At 32.1% G+C, this 21,963-nt stretch overlaps 1 protein-coding gene across 3 annotated transcripts in view; it reads left to right on the top strand.

The window, feature by feature from the left end:
• Positions 1 to 15,201, top strand: part of Hecw (Hecw ubiquitin protein ligase) — an 85,612-nt gene extending 70,411 nt beyond the window's left edge. For all 3 annotated transcript variants that reach the window (XM_075299141.1, XM_075299140.1, XM_075299142.1), the window contains 3 exons: positions 8,286 to 8,474; positions 13,418 to 13,555; positions 13,613 to 15,201. In XM_075299141.1, coding sequence (XP_075155256.1) covers positions 8,286 to 8,474; positions 13,418 to 13,555; positions 13,613 to 14,549 — 1,264 coding nt within the window. In that variant the 3' untranslated portion in view covers positions 14,550 to 15,201. The remainder of the gene's footprint in view (positions 1 to 8,285; positions 8,475 to 13,417; positions 13,556 to 13,612) is intronic.
• The last annotated feature ends 6,762 nt before the right edge of the window (positions 15,202 to 21,963 follow it).

Below are 21,963 nucleotides of genomic sequence, written 5' to 3' on the forward strand. Positions count from 1 at the left end.
CAACCAATTCATGCAGCATAGATGCCAACAATGCTTTACTCAAGATTATACACAGTCTTACACAAGTTTACATACGACTTAAGAAATTGTATTTTCTTTAATTAATAAAATATAATAAAATATGCATATATATGCTTTAGATTTTGTAAATTAATTAAAAAAACAAAGTATTTGTCAATTTTCAAGAAGATTTTTTTAGTCTGGATTATAAACAACAACAAGAAACATGTTTAGTTATAAGGTAAAAACCTCAAGGGTATGTAAACTTATGTGAGACTGTGTATATCACTTCTGAGCAATATTGCGATTAAAACGAGCAATTATGTCAGCGCTATGTAGATGTTACTCTAAATCGGGACATCTCCCACAAAAATCAGCGCTGATTCGGTTGTTTTGTAAGCAGTTTGTACTGCCTCTCTCCCTTATAATCCTGCTGAAAGAGTACTCCATTTTTTGCTGGGGCGTTTTCTATGCTAAGCAAGGGAGCCACCGTGGTGCAATAGTTAGCATGCCCGCCTTGCATACATAAGGTCGTGGGTTCGATTCCTGCTTCGACCGAACACCAAAAAGTTTTTCAGCGGTGGATTATCCCACCTCAGTAATGCTGGTGACATTTCTGAGGGTTTCAAAGCTTCTCTAAGTGGTTTCACTGCAATGTGGAACGCCGTTCGGACTCGGCTATAAAAAGGAGGTCCCTTGTCATTGAGCTTAACATGGAATCGGGCAGCACTCAGTGCTAAGAGAGAAGTTCACCAATGTGGTATCACAATGGACTGAATAGTCTAAGTGAGCCTAATACATCGGGCTGCCACCTAACCTAACCTATGCTAAGCAAAGTCCGCATTCGTATTTTAAGGTCAAGAAATCTTTGGCCTCACGACAATATTTTTTTCAGTGTGGAATACGACTAAAATGTTTGCATGTGTACGGTTCCAGGCAGTTTTCAAAATTATTTTTCGATACTAAGTCGCATTTACTTTCATGCCAGGGACTATCGATGGTCACGGGTCTTCAAAATAAGTTTTTTTATCTTTAATCCAAAGATTCAATATGTCAGTTAATTTTAAGATCATATGAAAAATTTTCTTAAATAATTCCTTATGTAAGAAATTTTGTCTAAATATAGTGTCTATATATATGCCATTTTGATAAAATATAGTCTCTATAGGAAATGTTACTAAAATGTAGTCTCCATAGAAACATTTATCATATTCACAAAATTTAGTCTATGGGAAAATTTCTTAATATTTAGTCTCTATAAAAAATTTTCGCAAGATGTAGTGTCCAAAGTTAACCCTCCAATGCGCAAGCCCGCCTTTAGGTGGGGTTCATTTAATAAGAAAGCTTTTAGTAAAACACACCTTAAGACTACAAAAATGGGTAAAATAAAAAGAAAACTTAGTTTAAACTGTTCAAGAGGCTTTGCAGTCAGTATATACTGAATTTTACCGTATACATTTTTCTTGTTTACTTTTCTTGCTTCGTGTCGTTAACATTGAATCAGCTGGCAAACAAATTGGGGCATTAGAGGGTTAAGTCTCTATGGGATATTTTCACAAAATTTAGTCTCTACGGGAAGTTTTCTCAAAATTTAATCTCTATAGTGATTTTTCTACAGGAAATTTTCTCAAAATTTAGTTTCTATGGGAAAGTTTACTAAAATGTAGTCTCTATAGGAAATTGTCCTATAGAGACTAGGAAATTTTCAAAAAATTTGCTCTGCATGGAAATTTTCTCAATATTTAATCTCTCTATATATAAAATTTAGTCTCTATAAAAATTGTTCGCAAGATCTCCAAACTTTAGTCTCTATGGGAAATTTTCACAAAATTTAGTCTCTACGGGAAGTTTTCTCAAAATTTAACCTGAATTTTTCAAATATAGTGAATTTTTTTTCAAAATTTAGTCTCTATAGGAAATTGTCCTATAGAGACTAGACAATTGTCTCAATATTTAGTCTCTATAGCAAATTTTCTCAAAATTTAGCCTCAATGGAAAATGTTTGCAAAATTTTCCATGGGAAATCTTGGCAAAATTTATTCTCTACAGGAAAACTTTCTCAAAATATAGTCTCTATAGGAAAATTTCACAAAATTTAGTTTCCATAGGAGATTTTCCCAAAATTTAGTCTTTATGGGAAATTTTATCAAAATTTAATCTCTATAGGAAATGGGTATTTGAAAAAAGAAGAAATATCTTTAAAATTTATTTACCAAAGGAAATTTTTTCAAAAATTACACACACGCAGGCTAAAGTACGCAGACCAAGACATTGTGAGAAAAAAAGTTGGATATCCTCACCATTCACAGTTACGTTACGATTCGCCTGATCTTTGTAGAAGTATGGTCCAATGATGACACCAGCTCATAAACCGCACCAAACTGTGACTTTTTCTGGAAGCATTGGTACACTGAAAAAAATATTGTCGTGAGGTCAAAGATTTCATGTCTTTAAAATACGAATACAAATTTTGCTTAGCATAGAAGACGCATTTCTCTAAAATAAAGTTATTTTCCTTGTCCAAAAGTCGATAAACTTTTCAATGAAGTCGTATTGTCCTTATAATTAAGTGATTTGACTTAAAAATGGGTATCTTAACATGAAAGAAAAAATTTATAGACTAAGGTCAACTTGACTTTAATAATTCAGAAAAATGAAATTGTCTTTAAATTTGTTGTCTTTTTGCATCTTGACTACAAAGCAAAAAATCGTTCAAATATAGGACATGTTTTTCAAAAATTAATTTTAAAGAAGTTTTTTACTTCAAACATAGCATAATTTCTACTAGAAGTCGAGTCCTAATTTGGAAAATAAAGTTGCCGTTAACTCGTTTTTAAAGGTCTTTGATAGCATATGAAGAAAAAAAGCTGAGAAAGCGAAAAATTAAAATTTGCTTCCTAGAAGCAAGTGCACAAAACCTAAATTTAAAAGAGAATTGTGTCTTAAAAGTATCCTTACTTGTATTCTCCGCTTCTTTGGCTCGGAATCAATACCAAATTTTTTAAAGTAAAGACAAAATCTTTGAAACCGAGTGTGCTTTTTTTTCAGTGTAGTTTTTGTAATGTTTCTGGATATTCTTCACTCCAAAATTGACAATTCTGCTTGTTTACGTACCTATTGAGTCAAAAATGAGCTTCATCGCTGAACACAAGTTTTCGGTAAAAAAGTGGATCTTTCAATTAAAAAAACACCTTTTATTTGTGTAATACGTGTTCTTTGTGGTTATCATGGATTAAAAAGCTAGTCAAATAAATGACGATGCGAAAAAAGCTTTTTACAACGAAAAAAATAAATGGGAACGATTTTTATACCCTCCACCATAGGATGGGGGTATATTAACTTTGTCATTCCGTTTGTAACACATCGAAATATTGCTCTAAGACCCTATAAAGTATATATATTCTGGGTCGTGGTGAAATTCTGAGTCGATCTAAGCATGTCCGTCCGTCCGTCCGTCCGTCCGTCTGTCCGTCTGTCCGTCCGTCCGTCTGTCCGTCTGTCCGGCTGTCCGTCCGTCTGTGGAAATCACGCTAACTTCCGAACGAAACAAGCTATCAACTTGAAACTTGGCACAAGTAGTTGTTATTGATGTAGGTCGGATGGTATTGAAAATGGGCCATATCGGACCACGTTTACGTATAGCCCCCATATAAGCCGATCCCCAAATTTGGCTTGGGGAGCCTCCCGGAGCATCAAAATTCATCCGATCCGGTTGAAATTTGGTACGTGGTCTTAGTATACGGTCTCTAACAACCATGCAAAAATTGGTCCATATCGGTCCATAATTATATATAGCCCCCATATAAACCGATCCCCAGATTTGACCTGCGGAGCCTCTTGGAGGGGCAAAATTCATCCGATCCGATTGAAATTTGGTACCAACCATGCAAAAATTGGTCCATATCGGTCCATAATTATATATAGCCCCCATATAAACCGATCCCCAAATTTGACCTCCGGAGACTTTTGGAGGGGCAAAATTCATCCGATCCGGTTGAAATTTGGTACCTGATGTTAGTATATGGTCTCTAACAACCATGCAAAAATTGGTCCATATCGGTCCATAATTATATATAGCCCCCATATAAACCGATCCCCAGATTTGACCTCCGGAGCCTCTTGGAGGGGCAAAATTCATCCGATCCGGTTGAAATTTGGTACCTGATGTTAGTTTACGGCCTCTAATAACCATGCAAAAATTGGTCCATATCGGTCCATAATTATATATAGCCCCCATATAAACCGATCCCCAGATTTGACCTCCGGAGCCTCTTGGAAGAGCAAAATTCATCCGATCCAGTTGAAATTTGGTACATGGTGTTAGTATATGGTCTCTAACAACCATGCAAAAATTGGTCCATATCGGTCCATAATTATATATAGTTCCCATATAAACCGTCCCCAGATTTGACGTCCGGAACCTCTTGGAGGAGCAAAAGTCATCCGATACGGTTGAAATTTGGTACATTTTGTCAATATATGGCCTCTAACAGCCATGTAAAAATTGGTCCATATCGGTCTTTAGTTATATATAGCCGATGACTTATTACACAAAAATTGGTCCATATCGCCAAAAATAATCAACCAAAACTTTATTTCCATAGAAAATTTTGTCAAATTTTATTACTATAGAAAGTTTTGTCAAAATTTCATTTCTATAGAAAGTTTTGTCAAAAGTTTATGTCTATACAAATGTTTGTCAAAATTTTATTTCCATAGAAAATTTTGTCAAAATTTTATTTCTATAGAAAATTTTGTAATCTACCAAAACTTTATTTCCATAGAAAATTTTGTCAAATTTTATTACTATAGAAAGTTTTGTTAAAATTTCATTTCTATAGAAAGTTTTGTCAAAAGTTTATTTCTATAGAAATGTTTGTCAAAATTTTATTTCTATAGAAAATTTTGTAAAAAATTTATTTCTGTAGAAAATTTTGTCAACATTTTATTTCTATACAAAATTTTGTCAAAATTTCATTTCTATACAAAATTTTGTCAACATTTTATTTCTATAGAAATTTTTGTCAAAATTGTATTGCTATAGAAAATTTTGTCAACATTTTACTTCCATAGAAAATTTTGTCAACATTTTATTTCTATAGAAAATTTTGTCAAGTTTTTACTTCTATAGAAAATTTTGTCAAATTTTTATTTCTATAGAAAATTTTGTCAAAATTTTATTTCTATAGAAAATTTTGTCAAGGTTTCATTTCTATAGAAAATTTTGTCAAAATTTTATTTCTATAGAAAATTTTGTCAAACTAGATTATATACGTATTTAATCGGCCTTTTTTTGTTTAATATATACCCCGTATGGGCTAACGTACAATTTAGAAGACAGTGTTAACAAGTTTTACGATACCTTGCCATCGGCAAGTGTTATCGCAACCCAAGTAATTCGATTGTGGATGACAGCCTTTAGTAGAAGTTCCTACACAATCCATGGTGGAGGGTACATAAGATTCGGCCTGGCCGAACTTACGGCCGTATATACTTGTTTATTCTGAGTTCCTTTTCTGTCGAATAAATGTTGTGCCATTTATAAAATATTTCCCGTGAAGAGGAGTACTGTAATGAGTCTATATGTTATTAAATCCATATTATTTTCTGTGAACGTTCTACCATTTGGAAAAAAAATCATTCTAATTGGAACTGTTTGACAGCTACACAAGTAATCAATCATTGACAGAAATTGGAACGTCTCATGATGTATAGATCTATAATTTCATAAACAAAGTACCGTTCTAAAACAATTAAATGAAGCAAACAATAATAATTTCCGTAAAAGTAACAAAAAACAAATTGCAATGAAAATTAACACTTAACACAATTGTATTTGCATTTAGACTTCCCTCTATGGTTCCATATTAAAAATAATTACCAAAAATTTGAAGTTTTTTTACCTCAATTTACAAATGCTTAAATGATTAGCAAACAAACGTTTTTTTTCACCATTAAATTATATTCAATTATCATGTATCAGGGATATGAACATGTTATACTAAATTTGGTACATTGAAAACATAAAGAGATTAAAACAATAAATTAACGAAACTTGGCATATAACATAGTGTGCTTTCTTTCCACATTAGTAAACATTGCGAAATTCTCCAAATCTTGAATAAATTGAAGAAATCAATATGCAAAAAAAAAAATCTCCAAAATAAATCATCTAAAAATCTTTATATCTCCAAAAACGAATCATCTAATTGATTTCATTTCGTGTTTGAGATAATGGCTTTTATTACAGCTTTAAATTGATATGATTATGAAATTTCAATATAACGATTATTCATTGTTTATTGATTGATAGTCATAAATATTACAAAATATTGCAACTACTGTGTGAACAGAATACTTGAAAATAAACAAATGGCTTCAACAATATTTGTTTTTATTACACCCTCAAAAAAAATCGCTTCTTTAACATATGTTCCAAACATATTTTGCAGGAAGCACATATATTATTGGACACTGCCGAAACATTAATATGTTTGTTTTATGTGAACATATTATATGTTTGGAAGCATTTTGAGCCCAAAAATATTATATGCTTGGAAGAATTTTTCCCAAAGACAATTGTGCTCATTCCCTAACATACTCGTTATTTTCACTTCCACGAAATATTTTAATTCTTGGCACCTTTTTCTGTAATACAAATAATGTTTAAGAAATTATTCACTTTTATAAATTTTTTAAATTTTACCTTTCGCCTGCACGGAGAATCGAACCGAGGACCATACAGTTTGTAAGCCAACACACTATCCACTGGGCTACGTAGCTGTTATGGTCACCAGCAGATAATTATCGTTATAAGTTACATTTATATAGCATAGTTTGCAGCGCCCACGAGCCCATGCAAACATAACATTATTTAACAGAAACATACATTTGTTTGCCACGTGGAGCAGTGGTTAGCATGTCTGCCTTGAATGCAAAGGGTCGTGGGTTCAATCCCTGCTCCGACCGAACACTTTTTTTTTTAATTTACACTATTATATTTATACTATATAAAATTTTTATAATGAAACTTCGAAATGTGGGTTATTAAAGATGTATAGTCATTAACAGTGCTTGATATAAACGAAATTGACTGATTTTTGGATACAATATTATTTTTTATTGCAAAAATAAAAATTTTGTAACAAAAAACTGTTTTTGGTACAAAACTTTAATATTTGGAAGGAATTCAAAAACTCTAACAAAAGAAGAACATGGAGTCGAGTAGTAACATACATAAATAATTTTATAATATAAACATAAACTTATTTAGGCGTGAACAGTTTTGTACTAGCATTTAACACCATCGGTCTAAAATGCCTTTTATTTTTCTTTAATAATTCATTTTAAAGAAAATAAACTTTTTAAATTGTTTTAGCTGCAAAACTCGAACTTAATGCCCGCTTTTATATGTGAAGGTGTCCGTCAACTCCTCTGGGACTACTTATTAATAAAGAGGAACTAAACTTTGTGTTTATACATTTTACTGTGTAATTTTTCACTATTTCCTCCTTATTTCATTTTACTGTCCCAACTCTAAAAAATAGTATAGTGCCCTTTCGTTATTTTTATGAAGACCCCTGATTTCTTTTAACGCACCAAGAAAAAAATTGTTCCCATAATGCCAAAATGATAAACAAAACACATGCCCACACATACATAAAATGCTGCTCTCAAGGCGAAAACACATGCTTTTTTCAAATGTCTATTCTCTTAATTCCGAATGTCCATTCTCTTTATTCAAATTAAATAATATTTAGACTTAAGCATATCAAATTTTTGGCCTTATCATAAAACAGTTTTCCGAAACAACATACAAGCAGTTTCACAAAAATTTCTCTCTTTGGATTCTTTCGCTGTGTTATGTTGATATCTTTCGTCAACTCTCCCGGTTTCCATCTCTATTTCTTTCTCTATACTCTCTGTCGCTTTGGATAAAATATCACAACATATGTATGTTTAGTCGAAATTTGTAAATTTATATATGTTTGCATTCACACATATAATTTTTATGAAACATTTATGCCCCAAACATAATATATTCTAACATATTAAAATAGATGTCCCAAACATTTAGTGTTAGTTTAGGAACATTACATGTTTGCACTTAAATATATTGTGTTTTAAAATTGTGCCCGAAACACACTTTGTTTATATCGGAACATATGAAAAACATATTTTTCTAAGAGTGTATCAATGTAATGGTCCACGATTTTTCTTTCTAACGATACTTATTTATTTGAATAGCTTTCTCATCATAGTTTTTTTTTAAATTTTTCTTACAGTCTCTTCGAACAAGAAATTATGAGCTATGTGCCTATCGAAGAACGCAGTCCTCAAGGTTCTCCCGTACTCAATTCACGCATGATGCAACGTGCTCCTCCTCCATTCCGGCGTGATTTCGAGGCAAAGCTTAGAAGTTTTTATAGAAAACTGGAATCAAAAGGATATGGTCAAGGACCACACAAATTAAAGTAAGTTGGTTTATATATTTGGCAATTCTTTTTTATAATTGCAAAATTTAGTCTCTACAAGAAATTTTGTCAACATTTAGTCTCTATGGGAACTTTTGCTGAAATTTAGTCTCTATAGCAAATATTATCAAAATTTAGTCCCTATATAAAAATTTCTTAAAACATAGTCTATACGGGAAATTTTCACAAAATGTTGTCTCTATGGAAATTTTCTTATTATCACTAGTTTACACTGAAAATGTACATTTGATGAGAGGTGACTTTTCCCATGTATTTTGATCTGCTGAATTCGAAAAAAAAATGTAAATTTTTTTATGGAACAGTGATTGAGATATCCCGTTATTTTTAGTTGTTTGTTCTTTTTTCACTAAACAAATTATATCTCGAGTTAAAAATGTCCGTACTCAAATGATAGATATCGAGATGACGAATAATCTGTGATAAGTGATTCAAAAAATATCGATGCAAAAATGACAAATTTTCAAAAAAAAAAAAATCGTGTTTAACAGTGACTCTTTTCCGCCGGCAAAGTACAAACCATTGAAAAAAATGGTTTTCTTCATAATCTAACTCGAAATATAATTTGTTTAGTGAAAAAAGAGAGAAAAACTAAAAATAACGGAATATCTCAATGACTGTTCCATAAAAAAATTTAATTTTTTTTCTCGAATTCAGCGCATCAAGTATATAAGGAAAGTCACATCTCATCAAATGTATATGAAAACAATTTTATTTTGTCAACTAGTGTATTTAGTCTCTATAGCAAATTTTCTCAAAATTTGGTCTCTATGGGAAATTTTCGTAAAATTTTGTCTCTATAGGAAAACTTTCTCAAAATATAGTCTATAGAAAATGTGCATGGAAACAACTCTAAATTTAGTCTTTACACGCAAAAAAATAATTCTTTCCTCCCAAACGAAATTTTAGACAAACAAATATCGTTTCCCATTTTTTGGGAGAAAAGTATATACATTTTGTGATAAACGTTGATTCTTTTATTGGATTACATCCAATACTAATTGATTCTTTTATTGGATTACATCCAGACTAACAAAAAATTTTTTTCTGGCTGATTGCATCTTCCCTCACATATTGTTGACATCCACGAGGTTTTTTAGTTCTTAGTACCTTTTTCTGTAATACAAACAATGTAGAAGAAATTATTTTTAAATTTTACCTTTCGTCTGGATGGAGAACCGCGGACCAGCGTTGCCAATTTAGCTATTTTCCCGCTAGATTTGGCTTTTTTTGAAGTCGTTTAGCGGCAAAAAATGAATTTAGCTTTTAGCTTTTTTCATGACCGTTTTAGCTATTTTTGTTTTTTTTTTTATTTTCGACATGTTTCTATTGAAATATGGATAAAACGGCGTTTTCTATCTAAGCCTTGTTGCCATAATAAGGTTTTCAATTGAAACATTACATTTAGAATATTAGCATTTGATTCGTTTATCCTTTTTATGTTATTATAATATTCTAAATTTATTATGATATTATCGTGAGGCTAAAGAGTTCATGTCCTTAAAATACGAACGCGAATTTTGGTTATAACAGCATTTGTGAATTTCTCTTATATAAACTTTTTTCCTTGTCCAAAAGCCGATAAAATCCTTTTGTCCTTATAATTAAGTGATTCAGCTTAAAAATGGGTATCTTTACATGAAATGAGGGCCAATTCTAAAAAATTCTTAAAATTAAAGAAAAGTCTTTAAATTTGTGGATATTTTGTATCTTGACCACAAACCAAAAAAGCGTTCAAAAATAGAAGATGTTTTTCAACACTTTATTTTAAAAACGTATACATAGAATAATAGAAGTCAAGTCTGAATTTGGAAATTTAAATTGTCGTTAGCGCGTTTTTAAAGCTCTTTGATAGTTCATGAAGTAAATACTGAAAAAACGAATAAATTCCAATTCGGAATCAATACCAAAATCATTAGTGTACAAAATCTTTGGAACCGGACATGGTTTTTTCAGTGTATGTAAGAAAACATTGGGGCATTAGAGGGTTAATGGAATGGATTTACTTTTACGAACATTGGACAACAATAGGTTTGTTTAGGTAATTTTAGTAAAATTAGTAGAAGTGTACACGTTCACGAATTTATCATTAATTCAGCGGGTTTAAACCAATTAAAATGAAAGATATTTATATTTTCTAATTCTAGTGCAATTGGATTTGTTGATGATTGACCAGGTGATAATTGCAAGATTTTACTGGGAAAAATGTTTTTACTGTGAAATGTAAACGAAGGACTACCAGTAAAAATTTGTGATAGTAATCAAAATGTATCGAGTACGCAAACAGAGCTAATATGATTTAAATATTGTTGTAGTCTCACAGAAGTAGAATTAAAATGAAGACAATTAAAATAATATACATTTTAAGTGAAATAAAGCCTTTAAGTTTGCTAAATTTCAATCAAAAATGTAACTTTTGATACAAAAAAGTTAGCTTTTTTTCTAGCTATTTTTTTTAGAATTTTTAGCCTTTTTTTAGCTTTTTTTTGGCAAATCTAGCGGTTTTTGGTGAAACAATTCTGGCAACGCTGCCGCGGACCATACAGTTTGTAAGCCAACACACTATCCACTGGGCTACGTAGCTGTTATTGTCATCAACAGACAATTATCGCTATAGCCATCAACGCACAAGCAACATAAACATTCAAGAAGTTATATTTATAAAGCATAGTTTTCGGCGCCCACGAGCCTAAGTTAAAAAAACAACTACTAATCAGAAACTTTCATATAGTTGGCCATGGTGCCCGCCTCGCATACAAAGGGCCGTGGGTTCGATCCCTGCTCCGACCGAACACCAAATATTTTGTTTTTTACATTACAGGTTGGCTGATAAGTCCCCGGTCTAACAAAGAAAAACACATTTTTTGTTAAAATTTGTTTTTATTATTCAACATAGTTCCCTTCAAGAGAGATACAACGATTATAACGACCTTCCAATTTTTTGATGCCATTTTGGTAGTACTCCTTCGGCTTTGCCTCAAAATAGCCATCAGTTTCGGCGATCGCCTCTTCATTGCAGCCAAATTTTTTCCCTGCGAGCGTCCTTTTGAGGTCTGAGAAAAAGAAAAGAACAAGGTGGGTGGGGAAGCTATTCGAAACCCAATTCATGAATTTTTGCCATCGTTTTCAATGACTTGTGGCACGGTGCGTTGTCTTGGTGGAACAACACTTTTTTCTTCTTCATATGGGGCCGTTTTGTCGCGATTTCGACCTTCAAACGCTCAATAACGCCATATAATAGTCACTGTTGATGGTTTTTTCCCTTCTCAAGATAATCGATAAAAATTATTCCATGCGCATCCCAAAAAACAGAGGTCATTACTTTGCCAGCGGACTTTTGAGTCTTTCCACGCTTCGGAGACGGTTCACCGGTCGCTGACCACTCAGCCGACTGTCGATTGCACTCAGGAGTGTAGTGATGGAGCCATGTTTCATCCATTGTCACATATCACATCACGTTGTTGTTTTTGGTCAAATGTGAGCTCGCGCGGCACCCATTTTGCACAGAGCTTCCGCATATCCAAATATTGATGAATGATATGACCAACACGTTCCTTTGATATCTTTAAGGCCTCTGCTATCTCGATCAACTTCATTTTACGTTTGTGGATTTTTTTGATGTTTTCGTCGGTAACCACCTCTTTCGGGCGTCCACTGCATTCACCGTGCTCCGTGCTCATTTCACCACACTTGAATTTTGCATACCAATTAATTATTGTTGATTTCCCTGGGGCAGAGTCCGGAAACTCATTATCAAGCCAAGTTTTTGCTTCCACTGTATTTTTTCTCTTCAGAAAACAGTATTTTATCAAAACACGAAATTCCCTTTTTTCCATTTTTTTTTCACAATAACAAAAGTTGCTTCAGAAAAGACGCTCTATCTCACAAACTAATTGACTTACAGACGTCAAATTTTGGCACGAATCATTTGAAGGTTGGTACTATATAAAAATAATATGCATTTAATACTAGCGACGCCATATATGAGTCAGACCGGGGACTTATCAGCCAACTTGTTATATTCCAAAAATGTTCGGAAGATTCCGAAAAGATGTTCTCCTAATATAGGAGCATCACAAGAGCAGGTTATTATTCAGCAATAATAGGGATTGTAATCAGAAACAAAACATCGATTTTTACTTTATCACAATTTTCAGCGTTAACTCAAATTATTAACAAAAATTATCCGGTTTAACTAAAAAACGGGATAATTTTACACATTCATATTCGTCGTATGTCTACATATTTATAGTTTTTAGAATATTTTTTAAAATAAATGCGAACTTGTAAAGATACTCGTTACTTTTCGATTTTTTTCGTTAAAAGACAACTAGTCGATTTTGGCCAACGTCAAAAGTCGTTTTTCACAAATATCACAAGCTGATTAGTCGAATTTCAGGATAACAGAAACCGATTTCGAGTTGTCGACTCTTTTTTTTTATAAAAAGTCGATTAGTCGACTTTTGTAAAACTCTAATTGTCGAAATTCGATTTCTTTTTTCAATTTGAAAAATTCGAAGAGTTGTTGCAATCCCTAGCTGTAATTTTCAGTTTTTGGCATGGTATTATTTCTCAAAAATAATATTCGAAAATTGGAAATGTCGATTTTCTTTCGGCTTTTGATTAATTACCAGCATAAAAATAGTTAAATTACATACCTCTTTCAATTCAAATTCGATTTTTCGACACTTTTGTTAAAGTTTGATTAGTCGAATTTGGCCACTATTAAATGTCGATTAATAAATTATAGCCAAGAATGGAACAAACAAGGGTGCTTTATGAGAAACTACAAGCAAGGGTGCTTTATGAGAGACCTTTTAATTTCAAATCATGCATATAGAGTCGAAAGTAGGATGAAAATACATTTTACAAAAAATACTCATTCCATTTGTAAATAAATTCTTTTTTTTTTCTTAATTTTGTAGATTACAAATACGCCGTACTCACTTACTGGAAGATGCATTCCGGCGCATTATGTCGGCCAATAAAAAAGACTTACAAAGAGGCCGCTTAGCTGTCCTCTGGGATACAGAAGAAGGACTTGATTACGGAGGTCCGTCAAGGTAAGTCTTACCCATATGCTTCTTCTATACCTTTTAAATACTAATCAAATTTTTCAGAGAATTCTTCTTTTTGTTATCCCGTGAATTATTCAATCCCTACTATGGCCTCTTTGAATATTCTGCCAATGACACTTACACTGTGCAAGTGTCACCACTTTCTGCTTTTGTAGATAATTGCCATGATTGGTTCCGTTTTAGCGGTCGTGTTCTGGGCTTAGCTTTAGTACATCAATACCTATTGGATGCCTTTTTCACCCGGCCATTCTACAAAGCTCTACTAAGACTTCCGGTAGCTTTAAGTGATTTGGAATCATTGGACAGTGAATTCCATCAGTCATTACAATGGATACGTGATAATGATATTGGTACAGGTATCGATTTAGGTTTAACGTTTTGTGTCACTGAAGAGCTGTTGGGTCGTGTGGTGGAACGTGAACTGAAGCCAGGTGGAAAAAATCTCATTGTTAATGAGAAAAATAAAAAGGAATATCTGGAACGTATGATCAAGTGGCGTTTGGAGCGAGGTGTTCAAGAGCAAACAGAATCTTTGGTGCGTGGCTTCTATGAAGTCGTTGATTCCCGTCTGGTATCGGTATTCGATGCCCGTGAATTGGAGCTGGTCATAGCTGGTACAGCTGAGATAGATATTAATGATTGGCGTCTCAATACAGAATATCGATCCGGTTATCATGATAATCATCAGGTTATCATATGGTTTTGGCAGGTCATCGAAAAATTCACCAATGAGCAACGACTGCGTCTATTACAATTCGTCACCGGTACCTCAAGCATACCCTATGAAGGTTTTTCAGCATTACGCGGTTCAACGGGTCCTCGACGATTTTGCATTGAAAAATGGGGGAAACCAAATGCCTTACCACGAGCCCATACCTGTTTCAATCGCTTAGATTTGCCCCCCTATCCTACACCAGAGCTATTGTATGAAAAACTATTGTTGGCTGTAGAAGAGACAAATACCTTTGGTATTGAGTAAGTTTTAAGCAATTTTGGAATTTTGCAAATGCCTATGGCATATGGAATAGAGAGCAAATATGCAAACAAAAACATACGCGTGATATTTTCATTGACCTTTAGTTATCTATATATTTTAATATATTATTAAATAATTCTGTATTTTTAATTGTAGATGTGTGCATCTATTTTGTCCATGTAGTTAAGATAATGTAATTTTAGTATTTATTTATCACAAGAGAAAATTATTTGTTTTTCGATGATAGAATAATTCTCAAATAGTTTTTTTTATATATATAGATACGAATAATTAGTTGCCCAATTTATTATGAAAAAGAAAATATTATAAAAGGACCTAGATATTACTATGAGTTAACTATTTTGCCAATCTATTGATATTGATCAAACATTACTTACTCAAAACATGTCTCCAGGGTTTCGTCGTGAATTTAGCTTTTTATTTTAATTCTTGTGTTTTTAGTCATTAGCATTGTAAGTGATAGAGAAAACATAATATACCTTGTTCAACGATACATTCCTCATTACTCACAAAATGGTCCATAGTTACTCATAACATATTTTTATATAATATTTCCTGGATAAATCTTTGTAATTATCTAAAAATAAAATCGTTGCGAAATTAAAGCAATTGTAAAATAATATTTTCAACTATATATGTTTATTTTTTAATTTCAACATCAAGCTAGCTTAGACGTTATGATATAACCCAAACTTAAAATTCCAATTACATATAGGTGTTTCCAGTTTTGACCGTTACATCTTCCAAATTATAACCTTCAACGTTTTCTAACGTTAATATCCACCAATTTCTATAGTACTCTAAAATGATATCCCCGAAGCTGCACATTAGTGGTTAGGTTATTTAGTACCAACTTAAACTTTATTTTTTTTTTGCAATGGACCAATTTAACGAATTACAATGTACTACTCTCTAACGGACATTTCAATATTATATGAAAATATAAAGCATCAATTAATAAAAAAAACAACAATCTTATATGAAAAATTGAACCAGCAATCTACCGAAGGTTCTTTCGGTAGGTGTTGTAGGATATATCAAAATGCTTTAATGTATTCGGCAGACTATTATACAGTCTACCAATTCTCACATGAAATGATTTATTCATGTATCGACTGGCAGTTGGAATAATCAATTGATTGTGACGAGAGCGTCCAAAAGCAAATAAGTTGACAAGAAAAAGAGGAGTTTGTGTCTTAAAAATCTTGTAAAATAACAACAGCGATCTTAAATCAACAAATTCTGAGAAGGAACATCCTAAGGACATAGTCTGAGACACGATCGAACCGTCCAATCGAATATAGATAAGGTACTAATCTATTCACTGCTAATTTCGCCTTTCTCAAGTTCTCCCCTGTTGTACTGTTATAAACCTCAATACAATAAAGTAAGTGGGGCATAACTAATGCATGTATCAACTTCTCCTTCACCGAGTATGGTAGATCCGAGATTTTATTTCTATAGGAAATTTATTCAATATTTTATTTCTATATTTTATTATTTTTATTTAAAAAAAAATTTTGTCAAAATTTTATTTATATACGATTTTTGTTCTCAAAATTTCATTTCTATATGATTTTTTTCCAAAGAATTTTTTTTTCAAAATTTTAGTTTTCTAAATTAAGTTTTTTCAAAATTTTCTATAGAAACAAATTTTTCTCAAATTATATAGAAAACAATTTTTGAATAATTTTTTTGTATAGAAATAAAATTAAAAAAATTGTATAGAACTAAAATTTACAAATTTTGTCTAATTTTTATTTCTACGCAAGTTTTTTCATTTTTTTTATAAAGGGTGATTCTTTTGAGGTTAGGATTTTCATGCATTAGTATTTGACAGATCACGTGGGATTTCAGACATGGTGTCAAAGAGAAAGATGCTCAGTATGCTTTGACATTTCATCATGAATAGACTTACGATCTGCCACAACGTCGAATTTTCAGTGAATGGGCCCTAGAAAAGTTGGCAGAAAATCCGCTTTTTTATCGACAAATTTTGTTCAGCGATGAGGCTCATTTCTGGTTGAATGGCTACGTAAATAAGCAAAATTGCCGCATTTGGAGTGAAGAGCAACCAGAAGCCGTTCAAGAACTGCCCATGCATCCCGAAAAATGCACTGTTTGGTGTGGTTTGTACGCTGGTGGAATCATTGGACCGTATTTTTTCAAAGATGCTGTTGGACGCAACGTTACGGTGAATGGCGATCGCTATCGTTCGATGCTAACAAACTTTTTGTTGCCAAAAATGGAAGAACTGAACTTGGTTGACATGTGGTTTCAACAAGATGGCGCTACATGCCACACAGCTCGCGATTCTATGGCCATTTTGAGGGAAAACTTCGGAGAACAATTCATCTCAAGAAATGGACCGGTAAGTTGGCCACCAAGATCATGCGATTTGACGCCTTTAGACTATTTTTTGTGGGGCTACGTCAAGTCTAAAGTCTACAGAAATAAGCCAGCAACTATTCCAGCTTTGGAAGACAACATTTCCGAAGAAATTCGGGCTATTCCGGCCGAAATGCTCGAAAAAGTTGCCCAAAATTGGACTTTCCGAATGGACCACCTAAGACGCAGCCGCGGTCAACATTTAAATGAAATTATCTTCAAAAAGTAAATGTCATGGACCAATCTAACGTTTCAAATAAAGAACCGATGAGATTTTGCAAATTTTATGCGTTTTTTTTTTTTTTTAAAGTTATCAAGCTCTTAACAAATCACCCTTTAGAACATTTTGTCAAATTGTTTTCTATCGAAAATTCTGTCAATATGTTTTTTATATAGAAAATTTTGTCAACTTTTTTTCTATAGAAAATTTTGTCAAAATTGAATCTCTATAGGAGTAGGAAGAATTGTGTCAAAATTTTATTTCTATAGGAATTTTGTTTCAATTTTTGAAAAAAAAAAAAATTGTATAGAAATAAAATTTTTAAAAAAATTTGTATAGAAATAAAATTTAAAAATTTTGTCAAAATTTTATTTCTGCACAATTTTTTTTTCAAAATTTTATTTCTATAGCAAATTTTGTCAGTTTTTTCTTCGTCTAAATTTAATTTCTGTAGGAGTAGGAAGAATTTTGTCAACATTTTATTTCTATAGGATTTTTTTTTCAAAATTTTATTTTAATTTAAAACAAAATTTGTATAGAAATAAAATTTTCAAAAAATTTATATAGAAATAAAATTTTTAAAAAATTTGTATAGAAATAAAATTTGGAAAAATTTTGTATAGAAATAAAAATGGGAAAAATTTTGTATAGAAATAAAATTTGGAAAAAATGTGTATAGAAATAAAATTTTGACAAAATTTTATTTCTACAGAAGTTTTTTTCAGATTTTTTTTTTATATAGAAAATTTTGTCAATTATTTTCTATAAACAATTTTGTCAATATTTTTTTTTATATAGAAAATCTTGTCAAATTTTTTTCTATAGAAAATTTTGTCAAAATTTAATCTCTATAGGTGTAGGAAGAATTTCGTCAAAATTTTATTTCTATAGGAATTATTTCAAAATTGTATTTCTATAGAAATAAATTTTGTCAAATCTTTTCTCTATAGAAAATTTTGTCAAAATTCTATTTCTCTAGGAATTTTTTTTTTTAGAAAATTTTGTTAAAATTTTATTTTCATACATTTTTTAGTACAGTTTTTTTTAATTTTATTTCTGCACAACTTTTTTTAGTTTTGTAGGAAATTTTGTTACAATTTTATTTCTATAGAAAATTTGTGAAATACCTTTTTGATGCAGAAGTAGTGCACAAGAATTCTACCAACTACCAAACAGTAAAAAATCTATCATTTTTTATAGAATTCTACCAACTGTGACAACCCGGGTGTGAGCCGAAACGAACCGATTAGATGTCATCCTTGTGGCTAGAAACTCTTCTGCATCAAATTTCATGATCGAATTTCAAATTGAATGAGAACCTGGGGGTCTATATTGTGAAAAAGTATATACGAACAGACGAACGGACGTAAAGATTGGTGCATATATTTTGAATATCAAAGTCTTCTACCCATCGTGGTACAACGGTTAGCATGTCCGTCTTGGTCACAAAGGGTCGTGGGTTTCCCCGTTTCGACCGAACAGCTTCTCGAAGTGCTTTCACTGTAATGAGAAACACCGTTAAGACTCTCCTATAAGGAGGTCCTTAGTCAATAAGCTTACCATAGAATTGGGCATTAATATGAGAGAAGTTCGCCTCCTGGTTGTATCATAGAATACAGCCAAACTATGGCACGTTTTAAGGAAGTTGGGTTTAAAGAATAACACAATAAAGTTTCCAATTTAACAGACACTAACTACTTTCCCTTTTTCAGCAGACTTTAGCTATGTTTTTAACTATTTTTGTTTTGTCATTTGCTAAATTTGCCTTTAAAATTTTTTAAAGCTTTACCTTATCCCAGAAATATTATATAAATTGTGTTAATAAAACATACACACATAGATTAAAAGATGATATCTAGACTTTAGGCAATAGAACAATACAATAGTAGCACCGTATTGGTTAATGAAAATAATCAAAATTAGTGTAGCGATACATTCCCTATTTATGAATCATTATACCACCACAAATAATAATACGAATAACTAAACTAATAGATAATATCACATTAGTGTTGTATAGAATATACTCTAAATTGTTTTAATAAGAAAAAAATCCAATATGCATTTAATGTCATTTTCTTTGTAATTTTTCTTTTCGTTTATTAAAAGTGCGTTTAAAAATCCATCCATTTTTATATGTTAGTAACATACAATATATACAAGTATTCCAGAGCTATTAAGATCAAAATATATATTTTTTTCCTGCGGGTCAATTAATCATAACTTTTCTGGGTCTCACCGTAGGTTACACCACACAACACACGTTTTTTACACTTCTCAAAAAGTTATTTGTTTCAACTCGAGAACACATTTTTCGGACTTATGATCGAAATACGTAAACAGCGTATTTTTTCTGTAATGCATTTTATTTGCAGACAGCAACTATATATAGTTGCTGTCTGCAAAATGTTTATAAGCTAAACACGTTTTGCCAAAAAATAACACAATTACAATAGACTGTGGTATTAAAAGTAAAACAAATGCCCGCCGGATGTTTGTTAGCAGTTATTACTATAAGCAAATGTTGAGTTTTTGACTTGGTTTTTACATTCGAGGAAGCCACTATTGAAGGAATAATCGCCGTGCTATTCACTTATTTTTGACGGCGTAATTGTTATACCCTAAACCACATAGTTTTTGAGTTTTTGACTTGGTTTTTACATTCGAGGAAGCCACTATTGAAGGAATAATCGCCGTGCTATTCACTTATTTTTGACGGCGTAATTGTTATACCCTAAACCACATAGTGGTCAGGGTATAATAAGTTTGATCGGTCAAAAAATGTGCCTACCAGAAATATTGATTTTAGACCCCATAAAATATATACCGATCGACTCAGAATCACCTCCTGAGTCGATCTAGCGCTTGGTGTCCGTCCGTCTGTCCATGTATTTGTTGTTCACAGGATTCCGGTCGCAACTACCAACCGATTTGGATGAAATTTGGTACAGGGTGTTTTTTTGGGCACAAGGACGAACGCTATTGAATTTGGAAGAAATCGGATCAAATTTAGATATAGCTCCCACATATATGTATCGCCCGATTTCGACAAATGGAGTCACGTTGCGCTTTTTTACAAACCGATCGTCATCAAATTTTGCGCATAGTAAACTTTTTCATCAGCCTTTAAGTCTGCAAAATTTCATCGAAATCGGTTCAGATTTAGATATAGCTCCCATATATATGTATCGCCCGATTTTCCCAAATTTGGCCATAAAAACCTTATTTATTAAGCGATCTTACTCAAACTTGGCTTACTCTAATCTTTCATGGTACTGACAATATGTGCTAAAAATAATCGAAATCGGTTCAGATTTAGATATAGCTCCCATATATATGTATCGCCCGATATTGCCAAATTTGGCCGTAAAACCATTATTTATCAACCGATAGTACTCAAAGTTGGCTAAATGTAATCTTCTATACCTCTAACTGTATGTGCGCAATTTCATCGAAATCGGTTCAGATTTAGATATAGCTCTCATATATATGTATCGCTCGATTTGGTCAAATTTGGCCGTAAAACCCTTATTTATCAACCTATCTTACTCAAAGTTGGCTAAATGTAATCCGCTATAGCTCTAACTGTATGTGCGAAATTTCATCGAAATCGGTTCAGATTTAGATATAGTTCCCATATATATGTATCGCCCGATTTTGAAAAATTTGCCCCTAAAAACCTTATTTTTGACCATAGGGGCCTCATTTATTAACTGATCGTACTTAAATTTTACACAAGGTAACCTTCTGTGGTATCAATCATACCTGCAAAATATTATACAAATTGGTTCAGATTTCGATATGGGTCCCATATATATGCATCGCTCGATTTTGTCATATTTGGCCATAATACTCTTACTTATTAAACTATGTTATTCATATTTCAAATTTTGATGTACTAGCTGATCGTATTTAGACTTACATGTAGCTCTTACATAATAATATTGCCCGATTTTTACAAATTTGGATTTATTACCCACAACTAATTGGCAGATTTCCTCTTTTTTAATAATGGACTCAATATTAGTGGCATACTAACTCTTTTGGTGCAAAATAAACTATAGCTCCTAATATTAGACATTTCTGCTCAGATTGTGACAAGACTCCCGTAAATATGTACCCCCCTTTATGTTCTCCAAAACCAATACTAATGATACTCCAAAACGTATACCAATGATACCCGACAAATGCTTATGTTTACTAATTCAGTAGGGGTGGTTTAGGGTATGATATAGTCGGCCCCGCCAGACTTTCTACTTTACTGACTTGTTTTTTTAATCATTTTTTATTTTCGCAAAAGTGTATTTATGATTTATCGGTCGATAGCTACCCAGCAAAAAATTATTATACCCTGTACCACAGTAGTGGTGAAGGGTATAAAAAGAGTCGGCATAAAAGTACTGAAAATGTTCTTTTTGGATCCCGAAGTGATGAATTTAACATGAGCTTGTCATAGGACGGATGTCCACTATTTCAACAGCCGTTGCACTGAATATGCATTGCTTCTTAAGGTGTGATCCGAGTTCAGTGTTTTGGATGTGATTTGAAAAATTTTGTGATATTTTGATAAATAAATACTTTTTAAAATTTTTTATGATTTTAATGCATTCTAACGCTTGTCTGAAACGCTTGACCTAAAATATTTTCAAAAATGCTCAATTTGGATTTAGCATTATGGATTTAGATTTTTTTCCACAAAATTTAAACAAAAACATAGTATCCATATTAAGGATACTATGCTTCTAACCTATTCGAAACAAAAAAAAATTAAAATTACTTTTAAAAATA

The sequence above is a fragment of the Haematobia irritans genome, chromosome 3 (genome assembly GCF_050003625.1).
Source record: "Haematobia irritans isolate KBUSLIRL chromosome 3, ASM5000362v1, whole genome shotgun sequence".
In the NCBI taxonomy this organism is placed as follows: Eukaryota; Metazoa; Arthropoda; class Insecta; order Diptera; family Muscidae; genus Haematobia; species Haematobia irritans.